This window comes from Melozone crissalis, unplaced genomic scaffold (genome assembly GCF_028551555.1).
Source record: "Melozone crissalis strain CALT ecotype California unplaced genomic scaffold, PUWL_Pcris_2 ptg000016l_1, whole genome shotgun sequence".
Classification (NCBI taxonomy): Eukaryota; Metazoa; Chordata; class Aves; order Passeriformes; family Passerellidae; genus Melozone; species Melozone crissalis.
Genome location: NW_026535794.1, coordinates 21,019,508 through 21,039,476, shown reverse-complemented (window position 1 = coordinate 21,039,476; position 19,969 = coordinate 21,019,508). Strand labels below are relative to the sequence as shown.

General features: G+C 37.5%; 1 protein-coding gene across 1 annotated transcript in view; it reads left to right on the top strand.

Moving 5' to 3' along the window:
- STAM (signal transducing adaptor molecule) overlaps positions 1 to 2,672 on the top strand; it is a 29,502-nt gene extending 26,830 nt beyond the window's left edge. The window contains exon 14 of the mRNA XM_054273884.1: positions 1,042 to 2,672. Within this exon, the coding sequence (XP_054129859.1) occupies positions 1,042 to 1,291 (250 nt within the window). The 3' untranslated portion in view covers positions 1,292 to 2,672. The remainder of the gene's footprint in view (positions 1 to 1,041) is intronic.
- The last annotated feature ends 17,297 nt before the right edge of the window (positions 2,673 to 19,969 follow it).

Here is a 19,969-nt window from a genome sequence, read left to right as displayed (position 1 = left end):
TATTGGTGTCATGTATTTGGTAAAAATTCCTTTTTTACCTTATTCCTTAAGTTTTTTTTTTACCTTTATTCCTTAAGTTTTTTATGTTTTTTAAAAATTTATATAGTTTAAATTTTCTGTATACAAAATATGTAATTTATATAGCTCTATGTTTTTTTATATAAAACAGAGAAAATTATACAGACATTAATTAGTAGAATTAGTAGTAACTTTTAGTATAGTTTTAATGATGAAGATTATATGCTGCTCTGGCTGGCTCTGCATAATTTCTGAGTGCAAATTCTACTGCTCATTTGTCAAATATCTTACTACAGAAGAATGGGGAGAATTCTGCTCATATTGGGAAAGAAGTGAATGGGCAATGAATACTGACTAAAGCTTATACAGCTTGCCCAAATAAGGAAACTAAAATAGACATTTTACATTGGCTGGATGGCCAAAGATGCAAAGTTTTGGTTCAGTTACCTATATTGTGGAAAGATTTGTGGGTTTTTGCTAATTGGTTTTTGTTAGTTTGGGTTTTCTGGTTTTGTTTACTCTCTATGGAGAGTAATTTTATTGTAAAAAGTTGGGAGACACATCAATATGAGTTATTAAAGTATTTGTTAGTCTTTGTCCCCAGAGGTACTTATTTGGGATAGCAAAGCATACAATGATGAAGTGAGTTTCTGCATATTCATCTGACTTGTTTTGCTATTTAAAACAATTTGTTGGGTTTTGGTTTTTTTCATGAACAGAATGGAAGATAGATGGTATTCCATTTGCACCTTGAAATAAATCAGAAGTACAGACATGGTCTAATTTTAAATCCATAGGGAGTGTCTACTGTATGTTTAAATCTGAGGAGTGTGTTTGAGTTTTAATGGGAATACTCATTGGCTACAGTTTTAAATACGCAACATGTCCAGAGTTAGAAGATTTTTGTGTGTATAAATAAAACAACTGAAGAAGCAATAAAGTTTTGCTGTTCTGTTGGTAAATGGTTTGTTAATTCTACTTTAAATATGTTTTCTCTCATTTTTGTTGTTGTTTTTTTTTCAGTGCAATGGTTGGTTCTGTTGCTGGAAGTACCTTCTCTAACCAGCCTTCAGTGTATAGTCCACCACCTGGTACTGTTGATGTTGCTGCTTATCAGAATGCTGGAACTAATATGTCCCAGGTGCCAAACTATAACTTAGCATCTACAGCTCTGCCACAGACAGCAGGCAGTCAGCAAGCACCTCCACAACAACCACAGCCTCCACCACCTCAACAAGCACAGCACAGTTACTCACAGAAGGCTCTGCTATAGGATCCAGGACTTGTGATTCCTAATCTTCTTTAACCTCTGCTAAAGGCGGTTGGCGATTCTATGAGTTCCTTCATTTAATCTCTTAAACTTTGTTTATCCTCAGCTTAATAAGAATCTCTCTTGGTGAACAAGTTCAATTTGCACTGACTTTTTAGGATTTTTTTTTTAATTTTGCGGAAGAACTGATATATTTAGGAAATTTAATTCCTTTTAAAATGCCTAAAATTGGTACAAGATTATTTATGTTTGGTTAAATTGGCTAGTTTGTGAAAACTCAACCATTGCAAACTGTTGTGGCATATATGTTATGTACATATAGTGTGTGATTGCAGTAGTGCCCATTTCGTATAACTATGGTGGTCATGTGAATATATTTAACACAATGTTTAAAAATAATTTGCTTTACTATTTTATTTTAATCATGAACTGACAACCATATTTCATAGTTTTGTCTAGTTTTAAGACAGATGCAATGTCTTTTTCCAGTGCAGGAAAAACAGTAATTCTGCATATCATGGTTACAATTACAAGCTAAGGTCTATATATGAATTTATAAACTTATCTAAGTTTCACTACTTCTTAAATTGAACACAAGTGTATCATGACTATTAGATAGCTTATCTACCAAAGTAAACTTGTTAACTAGTAAATAATCTGGGGGGATAACAGCAAATTATGATTCTGCTTCGGACATAATTACTAACTTAAAACTGCTATTCAGAGGCTGCTAAACATGTCATGGGACCATGAAACAGAACAGCATTTTATCATGAGAAGCATGTAATTTATTTTTCCAAGTTGTTTTTTTAAAATGAGAACCAGAACTGTATTCTATGTGTGTCGGTAGAGATTACACCAAAGAAAGACAGAGGAATTTATTTGAAAGAGAAACAATGGAGTTTTAAACTGGAACACACAACGTGAATTACACTATTTTATTCAAGTCTTCTTAATTAGAACATGGAGAATTATGGACATGTAAATCACTTTGCTGAACAAACCTTCAGGGCTTCATTATATCTCTTGTGGCCTTGCTTAACAATTTGTTCTGTTTACTGTTCTAACACAAACACTTCTGCCTTAAATGTCTGTTTCAATTTCCAGTTGTACCATTTGAGTTTATTAACCCTTCTATAATTTGAATAGTTCATGAGGCATCTCATCTAAATCCACTTTTAGGTTACTTTAAATTCTCTTCTGCAGCAACATGTGTTAGCCTGTTTTAAATCCTCGTGTTCCTCAGTAACTTAGCCACATGGCTTTGCAAAGCATGATATTTTCTTTCTGTGGATGAGGTGCTGCAAAAGAAATGTAATGGAAGGCAGCATTTCAGGTGTGCTTGAGCAGAGTTTCTTGTATAAAGACTGTTGTTACTTTGTGTTTGTATTCCATCTTGTAATGCATCCTTTTTCATCTTTTCCAGCAGCTCTAATTTCCACTAATTTCAACACCAGATCTGGTTTTAGTCCTGTGTGTATGTCAGAAGTTGTTTGTTATGTGTACTATATTTTAGTGTGATGCTTCTGGAATTAAATGTTGCAATTGTACATTGTACTATAAAATGAGCTCTGTTATCCTATTTACTCCTGCATCTATTCACAGTTATCTAACATGCCTTTGTTTCACTATTTTAATTGACATCAGTGTTTTGCCAGATACTTTCCGATGACTGCTTTGCATAACTTCTGATTAGGGTGGTTACAAAACGTGCCCATGGTTGATCTATTCCAGTTGGAGATGTTCTAGCCAGCTGCTTGATCTAATGCTAGAATTTTCACATGTTTGTTTTCTCTAAAATTTTTAACCATCCTTGCAAACTGTCATTAATTATTTCAGTACTTGATGTCGTCACAAAAGGCTGTGAAATTTGAAAGGAAATACTAAAGAAAAAAGTAATAACCTGACATACTGTGTCATGGATGACTTTTTATGGATTGAAGAAGTGATGTCTTTAGAAAGAACTTTTAGTATAATTTAGATAGTGTTCTCTGTGTGCATTAGGTATCTTGTTCCAAAATCAGATAGTCAATGTATAGAAATGTATAATTTATACACAAAAGTGAAAATAATGTTTTTATTCCATTGTTCTTAGTCCCTGATTCAAGGAGAAGCTTGAAGCATCAAGATAGTCTTTTTGATATTAACAATTGTATTCTTAGGTTTTCATATGTTGTGTCACATGTTCCCTAATAAGGGTATGCAGAACTTCCATACAGAAATGACCCAGAAAAAATACATTTTTTTTAGTAATTTGTCATTGTTTTTAAAACTTTTGAAGTTTTTCCTTGATTTACAGAAATGCTGGATCCTGGTTTCTCATTTGAACATTGAACCATTATGTGCATCACAGTTTTTCTGCTCTCCAATTTGCTTATTTTTGTCATTCATCCACTTTTATGAAAATTAAAATCACCTTTCATGCTCATAATGACAAAAAAACCCACTTGCTAAAATTCAGTGCCCCTTTAAATTCAATATAATGAAAGTTGTGAAAAAAAGATAGACATTTTCTATTTTCCTTCATACTTTAATAAAAGTCACTGCTGTAAGGTATCTCCTGTAGCAGGCTGGGAATTTTAGTTGACTTTGAATCAGAGTTCATTGTCTATAACTGGTGGAGGAGGTCACTAAAATTTTAGGTTCCAAGTCTTAGTGTTTCTGTTGCTACCTACATTTTCCATTTCACGTGCAATTTTTGGATTAAATTGAATTTGGAGCTGTATTACTTCATGTTGATTTTTTAAATCAGAAAATGTCTTTCTGCTTGGTTGTGCCCTGTATGCTTGATACTCTGAAGTGATGCCTTTTGCTTTGCTAGATGCTGTCACTGCATGAATTCCTGCAGTCATCCTCTCATATTCTCTCTTACAGCTCAGAAATGAACTTCAGTTCACCTCCTCTCTGCTGGTTTGTTATCATGAACCTGGAGATGCCATTGCTGGTGCTTCTCTGCCATGATTTATTCTCAAATTCCTTGTTCATGCATTGTTTTGTCCAGGTTCACTTCTGTTCTACCTTATTATGGTGTTGAACACTGAAATGTTAGTGAGTAGGGGAAAGCACACGTACAGCTACTGTGTGGAAAAGCTTTTTAGCAATTAAATAAAGTGTCAGAATGTAAACTGTTTGAAAGTAAGGAATCGTTGGAAATGTTATTCATGTTCCAATAGAGGACCTGATTTTTGAATGTCTTGTTTCTTTACATGTAAATTGTCAGTTTAAGGCTAAAATGTCTTCCAGACAGTTTGTATAACCCTTTTTTACTTAACCATTTCATTAAGGAATACAAAAATGCTAATTAATTTCAGAAGGGGCATTTCAGTGTCTTGGTTGGCATGAATTGGAGCAAACTCTGGAAACTGCCTTCTGTGCATTTCACTTCTATGAGCAAAATTTTTTTAGCCATGTGTATCATCTCAATTTATGTGGGCACAACAAAGGTGTCAAGATTTACTGTAAAACCTCCCAAGAAAAATACTGGGGTACTATGTTAAAATTTTCTGTATTGACATCATGGCAGTGTGTTCCAGAGTGTGCAGTCACAATATATTTGCCCAACTCTGTTTAGTAACTGGTGCTGTGTAGATGTGTCTGTAATGTCATTGGCCAAAGCACATAGTAGTAAAAAGGAGCAAAATGTAAGAATTCCTGCATGTTTCAACAGGTGTGGAGCAGCATACTGCCCTCATGTCACAGTATGTATGTCAAAATACTGTTCATGAATTTTGAGGCAGGGAGAACTAAATAAATTTGAGCTTCAGAAAATTCTGCCAGATTGCAAAGGGTTACATGAATGAGATGGATTTGCTTTTAATAGCATATACATATTTTGGTGATCAATTCTAGGCTGCTACTATAGTTCTCTGATTTTCTCTAGATGGCAGGAGCATCAGATTTACACTAGAGAACTGCTTAATACCTCATTCTCCAATTTTTTTAATATTTTCTCTAATATCACTTTATTTTTCACTCATATTTCAAAGATACCTGTGCAGTCTTTATATACAAAGGTCTTGTCTTATTCCTTCTCTGCTGGGGTTCACAGAATGAAAAAGGCATCTCTAGTTAGAGCAGCTACACTGGCACTTTGAATTACGCAACTGCACCTTCCTTTGGAGAACATGTATGTATCTGTTTTGAAGAACAAGGGAGCATAATTTTTCCAGTTAAGAACTGGAAGAGTTATTTTTAAAGATAAAGGTAGAATAAAAGTTACAAAAACCTTCATTGCCAACAGCAGGCAGAATCATTTTTTACTCTGTTATTCAACCTTAGTAAAGCTGATCAACTCCACACTACAGCTGCTCCTTTCTCATTTTCAGCTGCAGTGAAGAATATTGACTTTCATACATACACTGTCCAACACCATAGGAAAACATGGAGAAAGCCTTGACATTTGAACTTTTGCTTCAGTATGTAAAAAACACTACGTACATTTTTGAAGCCTTGTTTCTTAAATTAGGATGGTTGTGTTTAAAAACATTCCATTTGCTACTATGTAAATTGCAGATATCTGAAATTCCCTTTTCATGCTGCTTCCTTGGCAGAAAGGTGGTAGCAGTTTTTGTTCTATCCTGCATGTTCTTCTGGAATCCAAATATTTTTTGTCTATGTCATGAAAAATAAAAACCTGCTGCAGTCTGCTTTGGTTTTAATAAAGTGTACACAGTAGCAAAGTGCATTTTGTTTGGCTTTGTTTGTTTTGATGCTCCCTTTGATGTTGGCATATGTATATATTTAGATATACTTCACTGTTGTACAAGAATTGTTTTAGTAAATAACACTATTTGTAAAAACTGTTTTTTGGTATGAATGCAAAATATTAAAGTTGGAGTATTTAGTTCATTATGTTGCAAAGTCAATTTATAAGTTTTATAGAAGAATATTCTGGCAAGGACTTCTTTTGCTGGAAAGACTTAGAGATACAGTAAGCAAGGTCTGTTAGAAGTACTTACATTTTCTGGTTTCAGATGGGTTGGAGGTGGGGTTTTTGTTTGTTCTGGTCGGGGAGGATTTGTAGGTTTTTTGTTCTTGTTTAATGCTTACACATAAATTACATTATCTTTTTAAACACATCCTGTCATTGATTTCCTTCAGCTAACCCAGATAATCCATTGTATATCTTATTTCAAGTATGCTGCATGTCCTCTGTCTGTTGGTAAATACAGCATCAGGATTTTAAAGAACAAATGGAAACAATTGTGTCTGTACTATCTGATGTATATATTTAGTTACAGATGAATAAGCTGATTCTATGGTAGCTTGACAGTTCATTCCATTTCTGATGACAGCAACACAAAGTAGTGTAGAACCTGGTGTTTTGATCAATGTGAAATATCTTGAAGATCAGGCTAAAAGCTGGTTAATGAATCTTAAAGTGCTATTAGAATTGAAGCTTAATAGAATTGACAACTGTATGCTGTGTTCTTACAACAGTGATAAGCATAAATCTCTTGCTTAAATTGATGTAGACACCATGCATGGGACTTTGGGAGCAGTGAGCAGCAGTATCAGTTTGCCTGTTCTTAGGGCCACTTCCTAAAGATGTGAGCCAAACTCCTTAGAATAAGAGGTTATGTGGATTGTGGGTTAGTTCAGTAGGATAATTTGTGTCTTTCAAGAGAATGTCTATTCAGTTGACAGAATTAAAAGTTCTGTAGATTGTGTAGAAATGAAATTTGTTCTGTTTTGGATCAGGGAGAGGCAATTTATGTTGAGTTTGCTTTACTGCCTATCTCTTTTAGATAAGCATTTCTGTTGAGATGCCTATGATAAAAATAGATTTTGAGAGTTTGTTTCATAGTATTTAAAGTTTATTGTAAAATCTGTTGCCATGAACCTGGGCAAGAGATAATATAAGCATGAAGTCTGTGTTTAAGAAGCTGGAACCAACTCTTAAACTTTTGAAGAACTGGTTCATCTATAATCTCTTCATAGCACTCACTTCATATCATATTTATGAAGCTGGAGACTTTAATGAATTGTCTTATTACTCTAACTAGTTTTTGAAATCTTATTCTACTGTGTTGCAGGATAAAGATTTTTCTCTCTCGCAATATATTTAAATTTCCCAATTATTTTGAGTCAAGTCTGTTTTTGTTGATACTCATTGTGATCTATGTTTTAAGTGAGAAATGAGAATTAAGCCATTATGAGGGAACCTTTGGGAGAACTTCCACTGATTAAGGCTGATTTGTGCTTTTTAAAATTCACATCTACCCTGGGAGTGTACATGGGCAACACACACTAATGTAGATAATCACATAGGGCTAAAAAAGACAAACGCATTTTTAGCATACAATCTTCTGATAGAATATATATGGAATGTGGTGATTTTGTCACCTAATATTTTACTTTGACTTTGCTTAACCCTGTTCAGCATGGGTTTGAGTCCTTCTGCAAGCAGCTTTGATTGCTAACCAACAGTGCAGCTTGCTGCCTACGCCCCATGTTCCCATGCTAGTGACATCCCCTGCCTCAGCAGCGGTGCTTTGGAGCTCTGTGGAGGAGCAGAACACAGCAGGAAGGTGGAGGGTGCTTGGCAGAGCCTGTTGTCATTGGGACACTGCTCAGTACCACAACCTGGCTGGTCAGTGTCTCTGTCTATCACTTTCTGGCTACAGGAAGCATTCATATCAAGGAATGGAAGCCTTCAATACACACATACGTGGACCACTCACAGTTTTGAAGCTTGATTTACTAATGACACTGCTACTGAAATCACACTGGAATCTATTTCTGGCCCATTGTGATGGCTCACCCCTGTTGACTCATGCATCCTCAGGTATTTGTGGATTATGCAGATGTGTTTTATTTTGCAGTCTGTGTGTCAGACTGTCCCAAATTACTGTGCTTTTTAAAGGAGTGTGAACATTTAGTTCCCTTGGTTTTAATGGCTTTTAGACTTGTGAAAATTTCCCCAAATTAGTTTTTTTCTTTGCCTTGTGAAACACTGTCATAGCTGATGCTGAAGAATTCTTAGGCAAATCCTTCAGCAAAAATCATATGACCTGAGGATTTATAGGTAATACAATGATTTTCATAAAAAAAGGGAAGTCTCCAGAGAATAGCAGAGAAGTCATGGTTCTCTGAACCTGAGTTTGAACCCAGGGTCAGGAGCAAGCATCTCACTGAAATGTGCTATTGAAACTTACAGATAAGTTGGTTGGATTCTTTTTCAGAGAAATCATGGGTAGTGTCTAAAAAACTTGTTAGGGGTGTGTTTGTTCAGAGAACTCCCATTCCTTCTGGTGGGGTAGGGCAAAACAATTAGTGAAGATTTTTTTGTTTTATTCAAGTCCACAATCTAACATTTTAGTCAGTTTCTTGCAGCTTCTCTGGAGTCATGATTTATATTATCTGATTGTCTGGCTAATGACACTCCACTATATCCACTGGGATATTGCATTAGGAATTTTTAAACCTCTTCCTGCTCACTTAAGCATAAAGTATGTGATTTTAATTTAGTAGTTTATTTTAGTAAGCTTGTTCTCTCAAAACAGACATGCTTTCCACTCTTGAGCACTTCTTATCTTCAGGATAATCAAGGCCTTCTGTAAATGTTAGCTGTTCCTTCCAAGATTTCAGAGTCCCACTGATCACTTCAGGGGGCAACTGTGTCCTAATTGCTCAGACCAGTTCCTGATTGCCTCTTCCAAAAACTAGACTCCTTGAATTTGTCCATCCATGGGGCTCAATTCGACCAGATTTGTTCCAAAGCTTTCTTTATTCAAGACAGACGGTAGGTAGCATGAAACAATTTTGTGTATCTGTGAACAATAGAGTTGAGCAGCATTCAGTGGACTCCTGTACTGCAGCAGCAATGCAGAAAGTCCAAATCCCAGCTCTCCTCTATATATATATTCAATCAGTTTCATGTAGTCTATGTATTTCCTAATGGTTATCTTCTTTTATATGCTTTCCATACTTGATCCTTACAGCAAGCATGCCCAGAAATACTAATGGTGAATCATAAATGTAATTAATTTCATATATACATGTACATACAATCTCTCTCTCTGGATATTTCTAGTCTGCAGATTGTCCTTCCACATAATGCAGATGTCTTATGGAGCCTTTTACCTTGTTTTCTGAAAGGCAGACAGTCCTGATCTTTAGCCTCTAAAGTAGTGTCCCTCATCACTGGTTCAGTTACACAATTGCTGGAACTGGGCTTTGTATTTTTCATGTTTCTGCAATATCCCTTTGGCCTATGGGGTATTCTTTTCACAGCACCCTGCCACTAACTTGGGATCATTGCTTTCTTACTTTATTTTCTCTTCGTCAGTGGTGCACTTTCATCAAGGGAATTGGCCAGATTTCAACCCAGGAAAGAAGCACCTCTGTTCTTGGGAATCAAAGTTTGGTTCCAAGTTGTTTAATGATGCATGCTGACAGTTCCATCCTACTTGCTAATTTTATTCATTGCAGGATTCAGAAACACAAATACTGTGGTATGTGTGGCAAGTCCATCATAAAATTTTATGAGTACTTTGCCATACACTGTGTGTTCCTTTCCAGATTCACAAAATCATAGAATGGTCTGGGTGGAAAGGGACCTTAAAGATTATCTAGTTCCAAACCTCCTATCCTGTCATGGACAGAGACACCTTCCACTTTCTCAGAACCATGTTCAGCCTGGCCTTGAACACTTTCAGGGATGGGGCATTCTCAGCTTCCATGGACGTGTTCTTAACTGTTGTTAAGAACTGTTATTGCATTGCAATACAGTTTCACACGTAGGCAGCAGTCAGGTAAAACCAGTGTTGATCTCCTACATGTTCAATTTCATTTTCATAATGTTCTATGCTGCATTAAGGAATATGATCTCCTGGCTTATCACTGTCAGACCAGTTTTTATCAGCAATACTACTGCATGTTCCATAACAGTAAATCCTGTAGGCTTAAAAATCTTTCCTATCAACAAAGTCAGAAAAAAGTCTCCCTTTCATGATTCCTTCTTAAACTCTGGGATCCTTCAGGACAGCTGTAGCATTTACATATTCATAGAATATTTAAGCCTGCCTTGTACTCAGAGTTTACTAGAATATCAAAAATTGTCTCTATTTTATTTTTCCCACTGGTGTTACAAAGTCCTTTGGAAAATAAAGGACTTGGCCCCTGAGGTACAATAGTCTTGGGTTAATTTCTATTAAAAAAATAATCAGTTTTGCATAAGATCAGTATCTGCAGCACAAGGCTAAAGAGATTGTATTTCATTTGAGAATGTTAGTAAGAAAGAATCTTTGTCTTCTTTGGTAGGAAAATGCTGTATTCGGGTATTGATGCAGATGTCACATTTTGGCACACCCTTTGCATGGATAGTAATCTTTCCCTCACTGATTTTTCAATCTTTCAGAGATTGTGACTCCCAGTGCAAAACTGTAAGGGCTGTTGTGCTGTCAAATGGATCCTGACTACAGATTCAGTCTCTCATAATTACCCAGAAATATTTGTCTGAATTTCTCAGCTGAAACTCTACTTGATAGGCTATCCATAGCTTGTTAGAGGTTTTAAGTCTTTTCTTTTCTTTGTAAACATTTGTTTGTCTTGCAGAAAGGGACAGAAGAGGCAGCTGTTGAAGGTAACTCTGGCAAAACATGGAATGTAGTAGTCAGTATTTTTGGGTAATGTTCTACTTTGGAATGACAAGCAAGAGACCATAATGAAATGGTTTTAGTTCCTATTCTTACAGATTTACTGCAAATGTGGCTTCACTTTGAGCATGTCAAGTGGGGCAGGGTATCTAGGAACTGAGGAAGGTGGAGACGTCGCAAAAAGCAAGAGAGAACTTGAGGTGAATGATGCAATTAGGAGAGACAAAGAAGGATGAAGACTTTGTGCAAATAAATGAGTCTTTAGTAATAAAGCTTGGTTTGTAGGAGGACTCATGCTTTGTACAGAGAGGATTCATCTACAGAAACCCTCAATTTCTGTAAACCAAGCAGTATTTAAAGTCTTTAGTATTTAAAGTGTCAAAAGTAAATCAGGCCTCTGAGGGAAATCAAAGTTCTGATTGGTATGTTTTATAATTTCAAGAGATTTACAGAAGTTTTCTATTTTGAGTGCATTAGTTAAACATCTCACCCAGAAGAATTATTAAAACAAACAAAATTTAAGTATGTTTAGGACAAGCCTTTTTGGACCATGTTTTGACTCCAATGGTGTATGATATCTTGAGGACTTGATGTTCACCTTTAGTTGTTTACATTTGCACTGAGTAGTTTGTAGAGAGAATCAGATTTTATGATTTATGAAGCTCTTCAGCTTTCTTCCCCTCCCTATACCTATGTTTTCTGCTTGCTACTTGGGTCTCAGCTTTAAAAGTGTAAAGGAAGCTCAGGATGTATATGTGGAGCATGGTTTACTGTATCCTGCTTTGCTGCCTGTGTGACATTTGCTGATTTGGTTTCCTGTGAAAACTGATGGATCAGCTCACTTCTGGTCATAGATAACAGGCAGGAAGAGCTGCCAGGACTCCTAAGAAGAATAGTCCATTAAAATCCTGCATGCAGAACAGAGCTGAAGTGAGTATTTTTATTTCAGCAAGAAAAAGCAAATGTCATGTTTGATACTGCAGAAGGAAGCTGTTCTCAGAAAATACAGATATTTTGTGTTGTTCATGATTTCAAATCCATTACTCTACAGAAAGCTTAGATAAGGTGACAGTGTCAGAATGAAGCATGGAGAGGATGAAGCTGCTGTCTCGTGGCTGTCTGGGCTGCTTGGCCGGCTGCCACAGTGGGGCTGCCTGAGCAGCTGCACACTGCACTGGGGCAACAACAAATGGCACAGCTGCTGCTGTGCCTTCAGAAACAGACTCTGACATTCTCTGGTACTGCACTGGAATGCTGTAGATATTTAATTTCTGGTGGAGGTAAACTAGCTTATGCAGTTTACCTCCACCAGAGGTTTAAATGCAGATGACGTAGCTGGCTACTAGTCAGTGAAAATTTGGTTTGTTTTATTTAGGAGCTCTCACAGTGCTTGAAATAACAGAATTAATTTGAAATATTTAACAGTTTCTTAAATGAAATAGTGGAGATGGAAAACTGTGGAAAAGATGTTGACAAAATAAGTCTCAAAAGTGGCAAATATCCTATCAGGAAACTATTCTTAACCTACCAGAGTAATGATTTTCATTTGATTTTTTTTCTTATTTAACTGCCATTTAATCAGTCTTGCAACTTCACATTCAGGATTAAACTAACATCTAGGTTTCATATTTTCAAAGTTATTATACCTAACTCCCACTGAAATGAGGCATCAAAAAAAATTTGCCACAACTGTTGCTGATCTCTTGCTATTAGCCAAGGCACCAGGAAAGGCAGACACCAAATCCAAACTGTCTGTTTGGGATTCTTTCTATGGAAATATCAACAGAAATTGGAGTCTAGCCCACCCATGGACAGCCTGTATCTGTATGAAAACAGGAGATTAAGCTCTCCTGGTAACAGAACTGCTTCCTATTTGGCCTAGGAGGAGGTACAGGACTATTTTGTAGGAGAGATGGGGAGATTGTATGAGGCTCCTCACCCCTCTAGTGCTGTCAATATCCCCCATGCGTGAGGGCTGGTCTCTACTGCTGGTGCAAAAGAGAATATAATAATCACAGAAAATACTGTGAAAGTATTGTATCCTGAATAGTTTTACTGGACAGGACATTTTCCAAGTAGGATCCAGGTGCTGCTGCCTTCTGTTTTGGTCTTTGATGTGGTTTTCAGATCTACCTGGCTCCCTGCTCTTCTGAAGGAAGCTTTCATGATTGTATCCATGATTGTATTCATGATTTAATCACTCCATCTCCAAGTAAGTTTGATATGATGGAACCATCTCACCCAGGAGTCACCATCATCCTGCAAGTATTGATAGACCTCCACAGGACACTACACCAGCATGCCTTAAACTGGAGAGATGAGGCATGTGGTGACTGCCACCTACCATGAACATGCAGAAAAATGGAATCTGAGTCCCTTACTCAGGTGCTTCTGGCCTGAGGCATTTCAGTACTGGCTCATCCAGCACTTTTCAGGTGGCAGGTTTTTCAGGGTGGTGTAGTGCTTACATGTATGTATCATATTTTATTAACTGTAACATTTTTTCTTAACTTTGGAGCTTAAAACAAATTCAAGGAAAGACTGGTGAATTTCACAGAAATTGTTATCTGCAGACTTAGATACCTTCTATACCTTCACCCCTTCTATGTTACCAAAACTTCATAAGAGGAAGAGAGCAACTTAAAATTCTGTTTTCTCTTTATCTTGTCCCACTAAGCCTTGTGCAGGAGACACTACATCAAGAAGAAGTGCTAAATTCTTGATCTCTTGGAGCCACACTGCCCTGTAGTTCAGTTACAGAGGAGTAGATGGAGGAAAAAGTGACAAGGTTGATTATTGCAACTCCAGCAGGCTCCTGAGATCCAGGGTAGGATTAAGCCCCCAAATATGCTTTACACCATCCCAGCTTGGTGTTTCAGCATGTGCCTTCTCCCAGCAGCAGCACAGCTCCTCCTCAGCTCCAGCAGCTCTGCTCCCTCCACCAGAGCAGGTGGTGCCAGCCTCCCTCCCTCCAGCCCTGTCTCACAGGTCACCCTCCTTCACACACAGCTCTTTGGGCTGCAATCCACAGGTTTTTACATGGCCTTTATTTCACTGGAAGTGGGCGGGGGAGAACAGTTTTGAGATTCTCATCCACTTTTCGGCTCATAAATTTCATTGTATTGAGTACTCAATATACATTTCACCCCATAAACTTCTCTAGTAAGGGGAAGGAGGTAGTAACTGTGTCGCTTGAAGGATGAGTTAAGCATGGGATTATGGGGCTGGGTGTCTGGACTGGGCTTTATGCTCAGTGTGGGTGCTCATGGGGCTGGTGCTGTTCCTGGGTGATGCTGCAGTGACAGGACTCGTGCCCAGGTGTGAAATGTCTGGGGGAGGCAGCCCTGGCTCTGCACTCACCTGATGCAGCTGCTGAGCTCTAGGGATCACCCTGCTTGTGAAGCCAGCATGACAATCACTCTCCAAACAAATCTGATGAGCTGCATCTGAGTGCACAAACAATTTTTGGACTAAACAAAGTGACAGTATTTGGTGACTAAACAATGTCAAATAAAAAACATGATTGTCAATCTTGGCCATAGGAGAGACAAACCCAGCACATTTATGAGCAAAGCAGAAGGTGAGCTGTACTGGGACAGGGGCCACCTCATGGTGCTGGAGCTGGCCTAAAGGGAAATCACTGAGGCATGGAAATTCTATTCTCTTCTGCAGGAGATATTGCCAAAATAAAAACTCTGTTGTTGAAATTAGAATGAAATACAAACATGATCTCTGAAATAAAATTTAATTTCCCCTCCTACTAGGCTGAATCTTCAATGTGTGCTCAGTGACTGTTTAGTTTATGTAGTAATTCATAATATTTCAATCTTTGCTAACTTTCTGAGAAAAAAATTAATTCTGCAAAAAATTATAAAATGCAGACAGCGTAAAAAATTCTTGAATCAGACATGTTTGAACATTAAGTCATATACAAAATTGCAGTTCTCGGTGCCTTTACTGAAATTAGGTAAATTTCCATTAAAAAATGAGATGTTCTGACTTTGGGTAAATCCCATACCATGGTTGCATTTCATAAATTTGGGGCTAGCAGCAATTTGTAAAAATCATCTGACTGACATTAGGGATGGTATAATCTGTTTTAAAAATAAGTACTTTTAAAAATTCATATTATTGTTTAATTTCATAGTTCTTTGGAAAATTGCACTGAAACCTGTTTCCTTTCTCTTAAGTCAGGTGTGTGGTATTTTGCTACTGTAACCATCCTGAATGAGTATTCAGGCTGGCATAGACTTACTGACATACTGATCATGGTTGTAGACTGTTATTTACAGTATGGGGTATTAAACCATTGCTCAACAACAGCTCAGCAGAAGATTTGCCAAATGAATGATTCAAATATCTCTTGGTATCCTCTTAATACTTACAGGGATGCCTGAGTGTTCCTATTCTAGTGAGACAGGATCAAATCCGTAGTTAAGGAGTGTGGCTTATAGTTTCATCCAAAATTTGATAATTTGAAGCTGAAAAGCCCAAGCAAATAAAAGCCCTAAGTAACTCTCCTCTCTGCAAAGAAGGCCCAGACTCTCCACCTTTTGATCCCTCAACCTTCCACTTGGATGTTTCTTCTTAAATGCTTTCTCCTACTGCTTTTTTTCTCTCCTAAAGGTTCTTGAAGGACCTCTGTGCTCACGTCATGGCTCTATTTTGAGTTGATAATGACAGTGGATATGAAGATTGCTGTTTCTGAATTAAACTGAATTTTCTTTGGCATATGTATTGTGATATGGCAAATAGAAAATACAAATCAGTTCTGGATCTTTTCCTATCACCTGATACTTTTCCTATCATGTATCATCTTTTGCCATTCATTTCTAAAATACCTGTTCCTCTTCATGCTTTAGAAAACACTGTTTCATACATTTACTGCAACACTTCTCCTTTTAAGTCATCTTTTAACCATGGTAAATAACTGGAAATGAACATACAACTCAAGGCAGTAACTGTTATAAGTGGGTTATGGCATTATTTTAATTTCAAGTGCGTCCTGCTCTACTCTCACTGAGTTCTAAATTTTAGATATTAGAATTATTTTTTTTCCCTGGAAGAGAGGTTAGACATTGGGAATATTTGGCCAAGGATGTGATGGACTCTTCCACTGTCTCTAGAAGAATTCAAGAGATGTCTGGATTTGGAGATTTGGTTTAGGGGAGATTGTAGTGGTGTTACTTTGATGGCTGAACTTGATTATCTTTAAGATCTCTTCCAAACTTGATTTGGAATGATTCTCTGTGATTATTACGCCTTGGAGAAATCTAATAGACCACTGGTGCACTCACAAAGTTATGACCAGGATTAAAGATATGTTTTCATTTTGTTTAGAGAAGTAGTCTTATCAGAAGGCTTATTGTACCTAGATAAGAAAGACATGGCAGTCCAGTTCTTGTCTCTTGCGTAGGTAACAGAGCCATGGGTCCCACTGTTCTAACATGTAGAACACTGTAATTAAAGAAAATTTCCCAAAGTGATAGTTAGGAGTGACTTATTACTACAGAATGAGAAAGAAAAGGCTGTGAAAATCAACAAATGCTTCTGCAGTAGAATTCCCTTTCTGCCTTCTGGCTGTAGGGGATTTGTAGTATGAATTTCATGTAATTAAAAAAAGGAAGACATGTAGGGTTTCACAATAAAGGCTTGAGGTGTTGTCTTGAGGAAAAAAAAAATTAAAAAGTCATTCTGATTTAATATTTATTCTTTTGTACTACTCAGCACAATTATGTATTATTCCTGTTCAGGAATACAGACTCAGGCTCAAGTTAGGTAAGACCAAGCATAAGAATATGACATCTAAGTTGGTCCTCTATTTATTGCTCCTTCTTTGTTCCATCCACTGACAGCAAAGGGAGGTTAGGGTGACTGTACTGCAGTTTTAGGATATATAAGAGCTGAATATATTTGTGTATTTTCTTTTTTTTTCTTTTGTTTTTTCTTTTGGTGAGATTTCAAGTGATTATAGATGAATTTGATTTCTTGGCAGTGTATTACTGCATTATTTTTCCTTTTTTTTTTTCTCACCAGTGGTCACAATTTGTTGTTAAGATAATGGTATTGTAAAACCAGTGCTGGACTGGATCCTACTTGTTGTTTTGTTCATTGTTCCCATTAGCTGTGTTGTGGGCTTGCAGAAGTCAACAAGATGAGCTTAAGCCTTGCAAAGCATGAAATTAGATGGAAAAGTTCTCAAAGTGTTCATAACTCTTCCTCCTACTAGCTCCTGTATGGAGGAAATGTGTCTGATTCAGCTTTAGCTACAATTGAAATTAACTGTGGTGGCTGTTGATCCACACCCAGCATTCACAGGTTTATGTCCTGGCTCTGTTAGCTTATACACAAATCCGTAAGAGCTAAACAATTTTGCCTCAGTTTGATAGATACATTTAATTTGACATTGAAAATTCTTTGAGAAAATTTAAGATTTCTGTCCATTTTCTGTGATTTTCCTCTTAGGTTTTAACTCCTTTTGATCCTGAAAGATTCTGGTTTAAATGAAAAACAAAATCTCTCACTCCTAAATACTAATTAGGATGTATAGAATAGTAAAGTTATTGAAACTCTCTTAATAAATAATGTTTCAATCTGTGTCTGTTGTAGTTTTACCCCAGCTGGCAGCTCAGCCCCACACAGCTGCTCACTCCCTCTCCTGCAGCAGGATGGGGGAGAGAACAGAAGGGTGAAAGTGAGAGAACTCATAGGCTGAAATAAAGATATTTTAATAGGGAAAGCAAAAGGCTACATGAACAAAAAAACAAAAAAGGGAGTTTTTTCCACTACATTCCAGTGGCAGACGGGTGCCCAGCTACTTCCCAAGGAAATCAGGGTCTTGGGATGACAGACACCACAACTCTGAATGTCCCCCCTTGTGGCAGGTTTGGCATTGGTTAATCACTAATACACTTGTTGTGAGAGAGGATTAGGAGAAAGGTAAAGTAGGCTCAAAACTTTAAAAGGGCAGAAAGAAAATGTTATTAAAAGTAACTAAAAGAAAGGAAAATAATCAAAACAAACCCCTCAGAACATTTCTCCCCCTACAACCTTTTCTTTCCTATTGACAATGTCAAGAAACTAAACCTAAAATTTCCAGTCAGTTTACTACTTCTAAAATAATCTTTTTTTCAGCTCACTTAGGGAGAGAAGTTCCTCCTGTTAAGGTTATGGAGACTTCTCCACAAGAGGAAAGAAAACAGTTCTCTTGTAACTCTCTATTTTGTCACGAATAGCAGCCACCCAAGGAACCCTATTATTGTAAAATCCTTCCCGTTTCCACACGCCTTCCCACAACTTATCAATAAACTATGTCAACTTATAAAATATTATTTTAAAGATAACTTATTTAAAAGTAAAAATATTATTATCATCCCTAAAACCAAGTCTTCTTCTCCTAAAAACACAAAAGTACTCTTCTTTCTCTATTCAAACTTCTCATAAAATCACAATTTGAACACTTTAATCTCCCAAAATCATACATTATAAGAAAAAAAAGTATTTTCTCCATAACTTACAGAAAAACTTCAACCCCAAAATCTAGATATCTCCTCATTCCCTCCCATCTAAGACTTAACTTCTTCCTCACTAACCTCAATATCTTCATATTATTCCTTTACATACTTACATCTTATTCGTTTCTCTCACTCAAAGAAAATTAAAACTCTAAAAATATTAACATCACACCTAAAGCCTACCTAACCCACCAATAATTTATAACAAGAAGCTATAACTAGGCTATATCAAAATCAACCTAATAATTCATCTTTAATTTTCTATGCAAACTACAAAAGTGTCTAATCTCAACTGCGTGAGGGCGTACGCGGCCCTAAATCCGGCTAGCAGAAGGGGTATGAAGGCTGACGCCCCTACGCATCAGAAGCCAGCCCCCCTTGGCGTCGTGGCCTCGGGCTGGGCTGGATTGCGGACTTGGATTCACGCAGGACGAGACGAGAGAGGAGGCGACCACTTGCTGGGGGTGAAACGTCGGTTTATTGAAGAGCTCCCAAGCAGCAAAGGGCAACCAACAGATGGACAAACCCACAGCAAATGGCACCGAACACGGGGAGAGACAGAGTTTTAAAGGGAAGGGGGTGGAGAAGGGAGGGAAGCCCAGCTAACCAATCGGGGAACATGTGGGGAGGTACATAACAAAACTGACATAAGAACATATCCACTAAACATGAAGTAGAGGAGGGGCCCCAGGACACCAGCCAACCACAACCCCCAAGGAGAAGAAGGTTCTCGAAACCTGGGAGGAGTGGGGGGTGATTGACTGGGCCCAGGGAGGAGGAAAACTTTACTTATATGGTGGGATAAGGGAGGAGCAGTTATGTAACTTAGGAGATTGGCAACTGAAGGGGGCAGGGGTAACCATGGTAACCCAACGGTCAGGGCAACAGTGGCGGGAAAACTGGGAAGGGAGGAACCATTTACAGAGAACAAAGGGGGGAAATACATAAAATGGGGGAGCAAACTGAGAAACTTAAAAACACACCACAACACTCAACCATACTAAAAAAGGCCTGATGACAAAGTCTTCACAACCACAACCTACCCTACTCTGACCAAGACTCCACAACCTCCCCATCTTCAACCCAACAACTACTAAGACCCAACCCACAGCAAAACAAAACCAATAAAGGGAACTGATGAACGACCTGAAAAGAAAAAGAGGAACCCGACCCACAACAAAACCACCCAACCCAACCTAACCAAAACAAAAAAGTCAAAACTGAAACCTACCACATCCTCACCAACCAAAAAAAAAAAAAGAAAATCCCCGAAGTTTTTAATCTTTAACATGTATATTTCACAAAAAACATATCCAACTTCTCAATAATTCAACAAACTATCAATTACACAAAAAATTTTGCATCACTTTTCTAAATTTCCTCCCATTCCAAACCATAACACCCCTTCCTTCTCCCCAGCTTTTATGGCTGAGCATGACATCATAGAGTGTGGAATATCTCTTTGTTCCACTGGGACCATCTGTCCTGGCTGTGTCCTCTCCTAGCTTCTGCCCACCTTAGCCTGCTCACTGATGGGGTGGCATGAGAAGCAGAAAATGCCTTCAGGC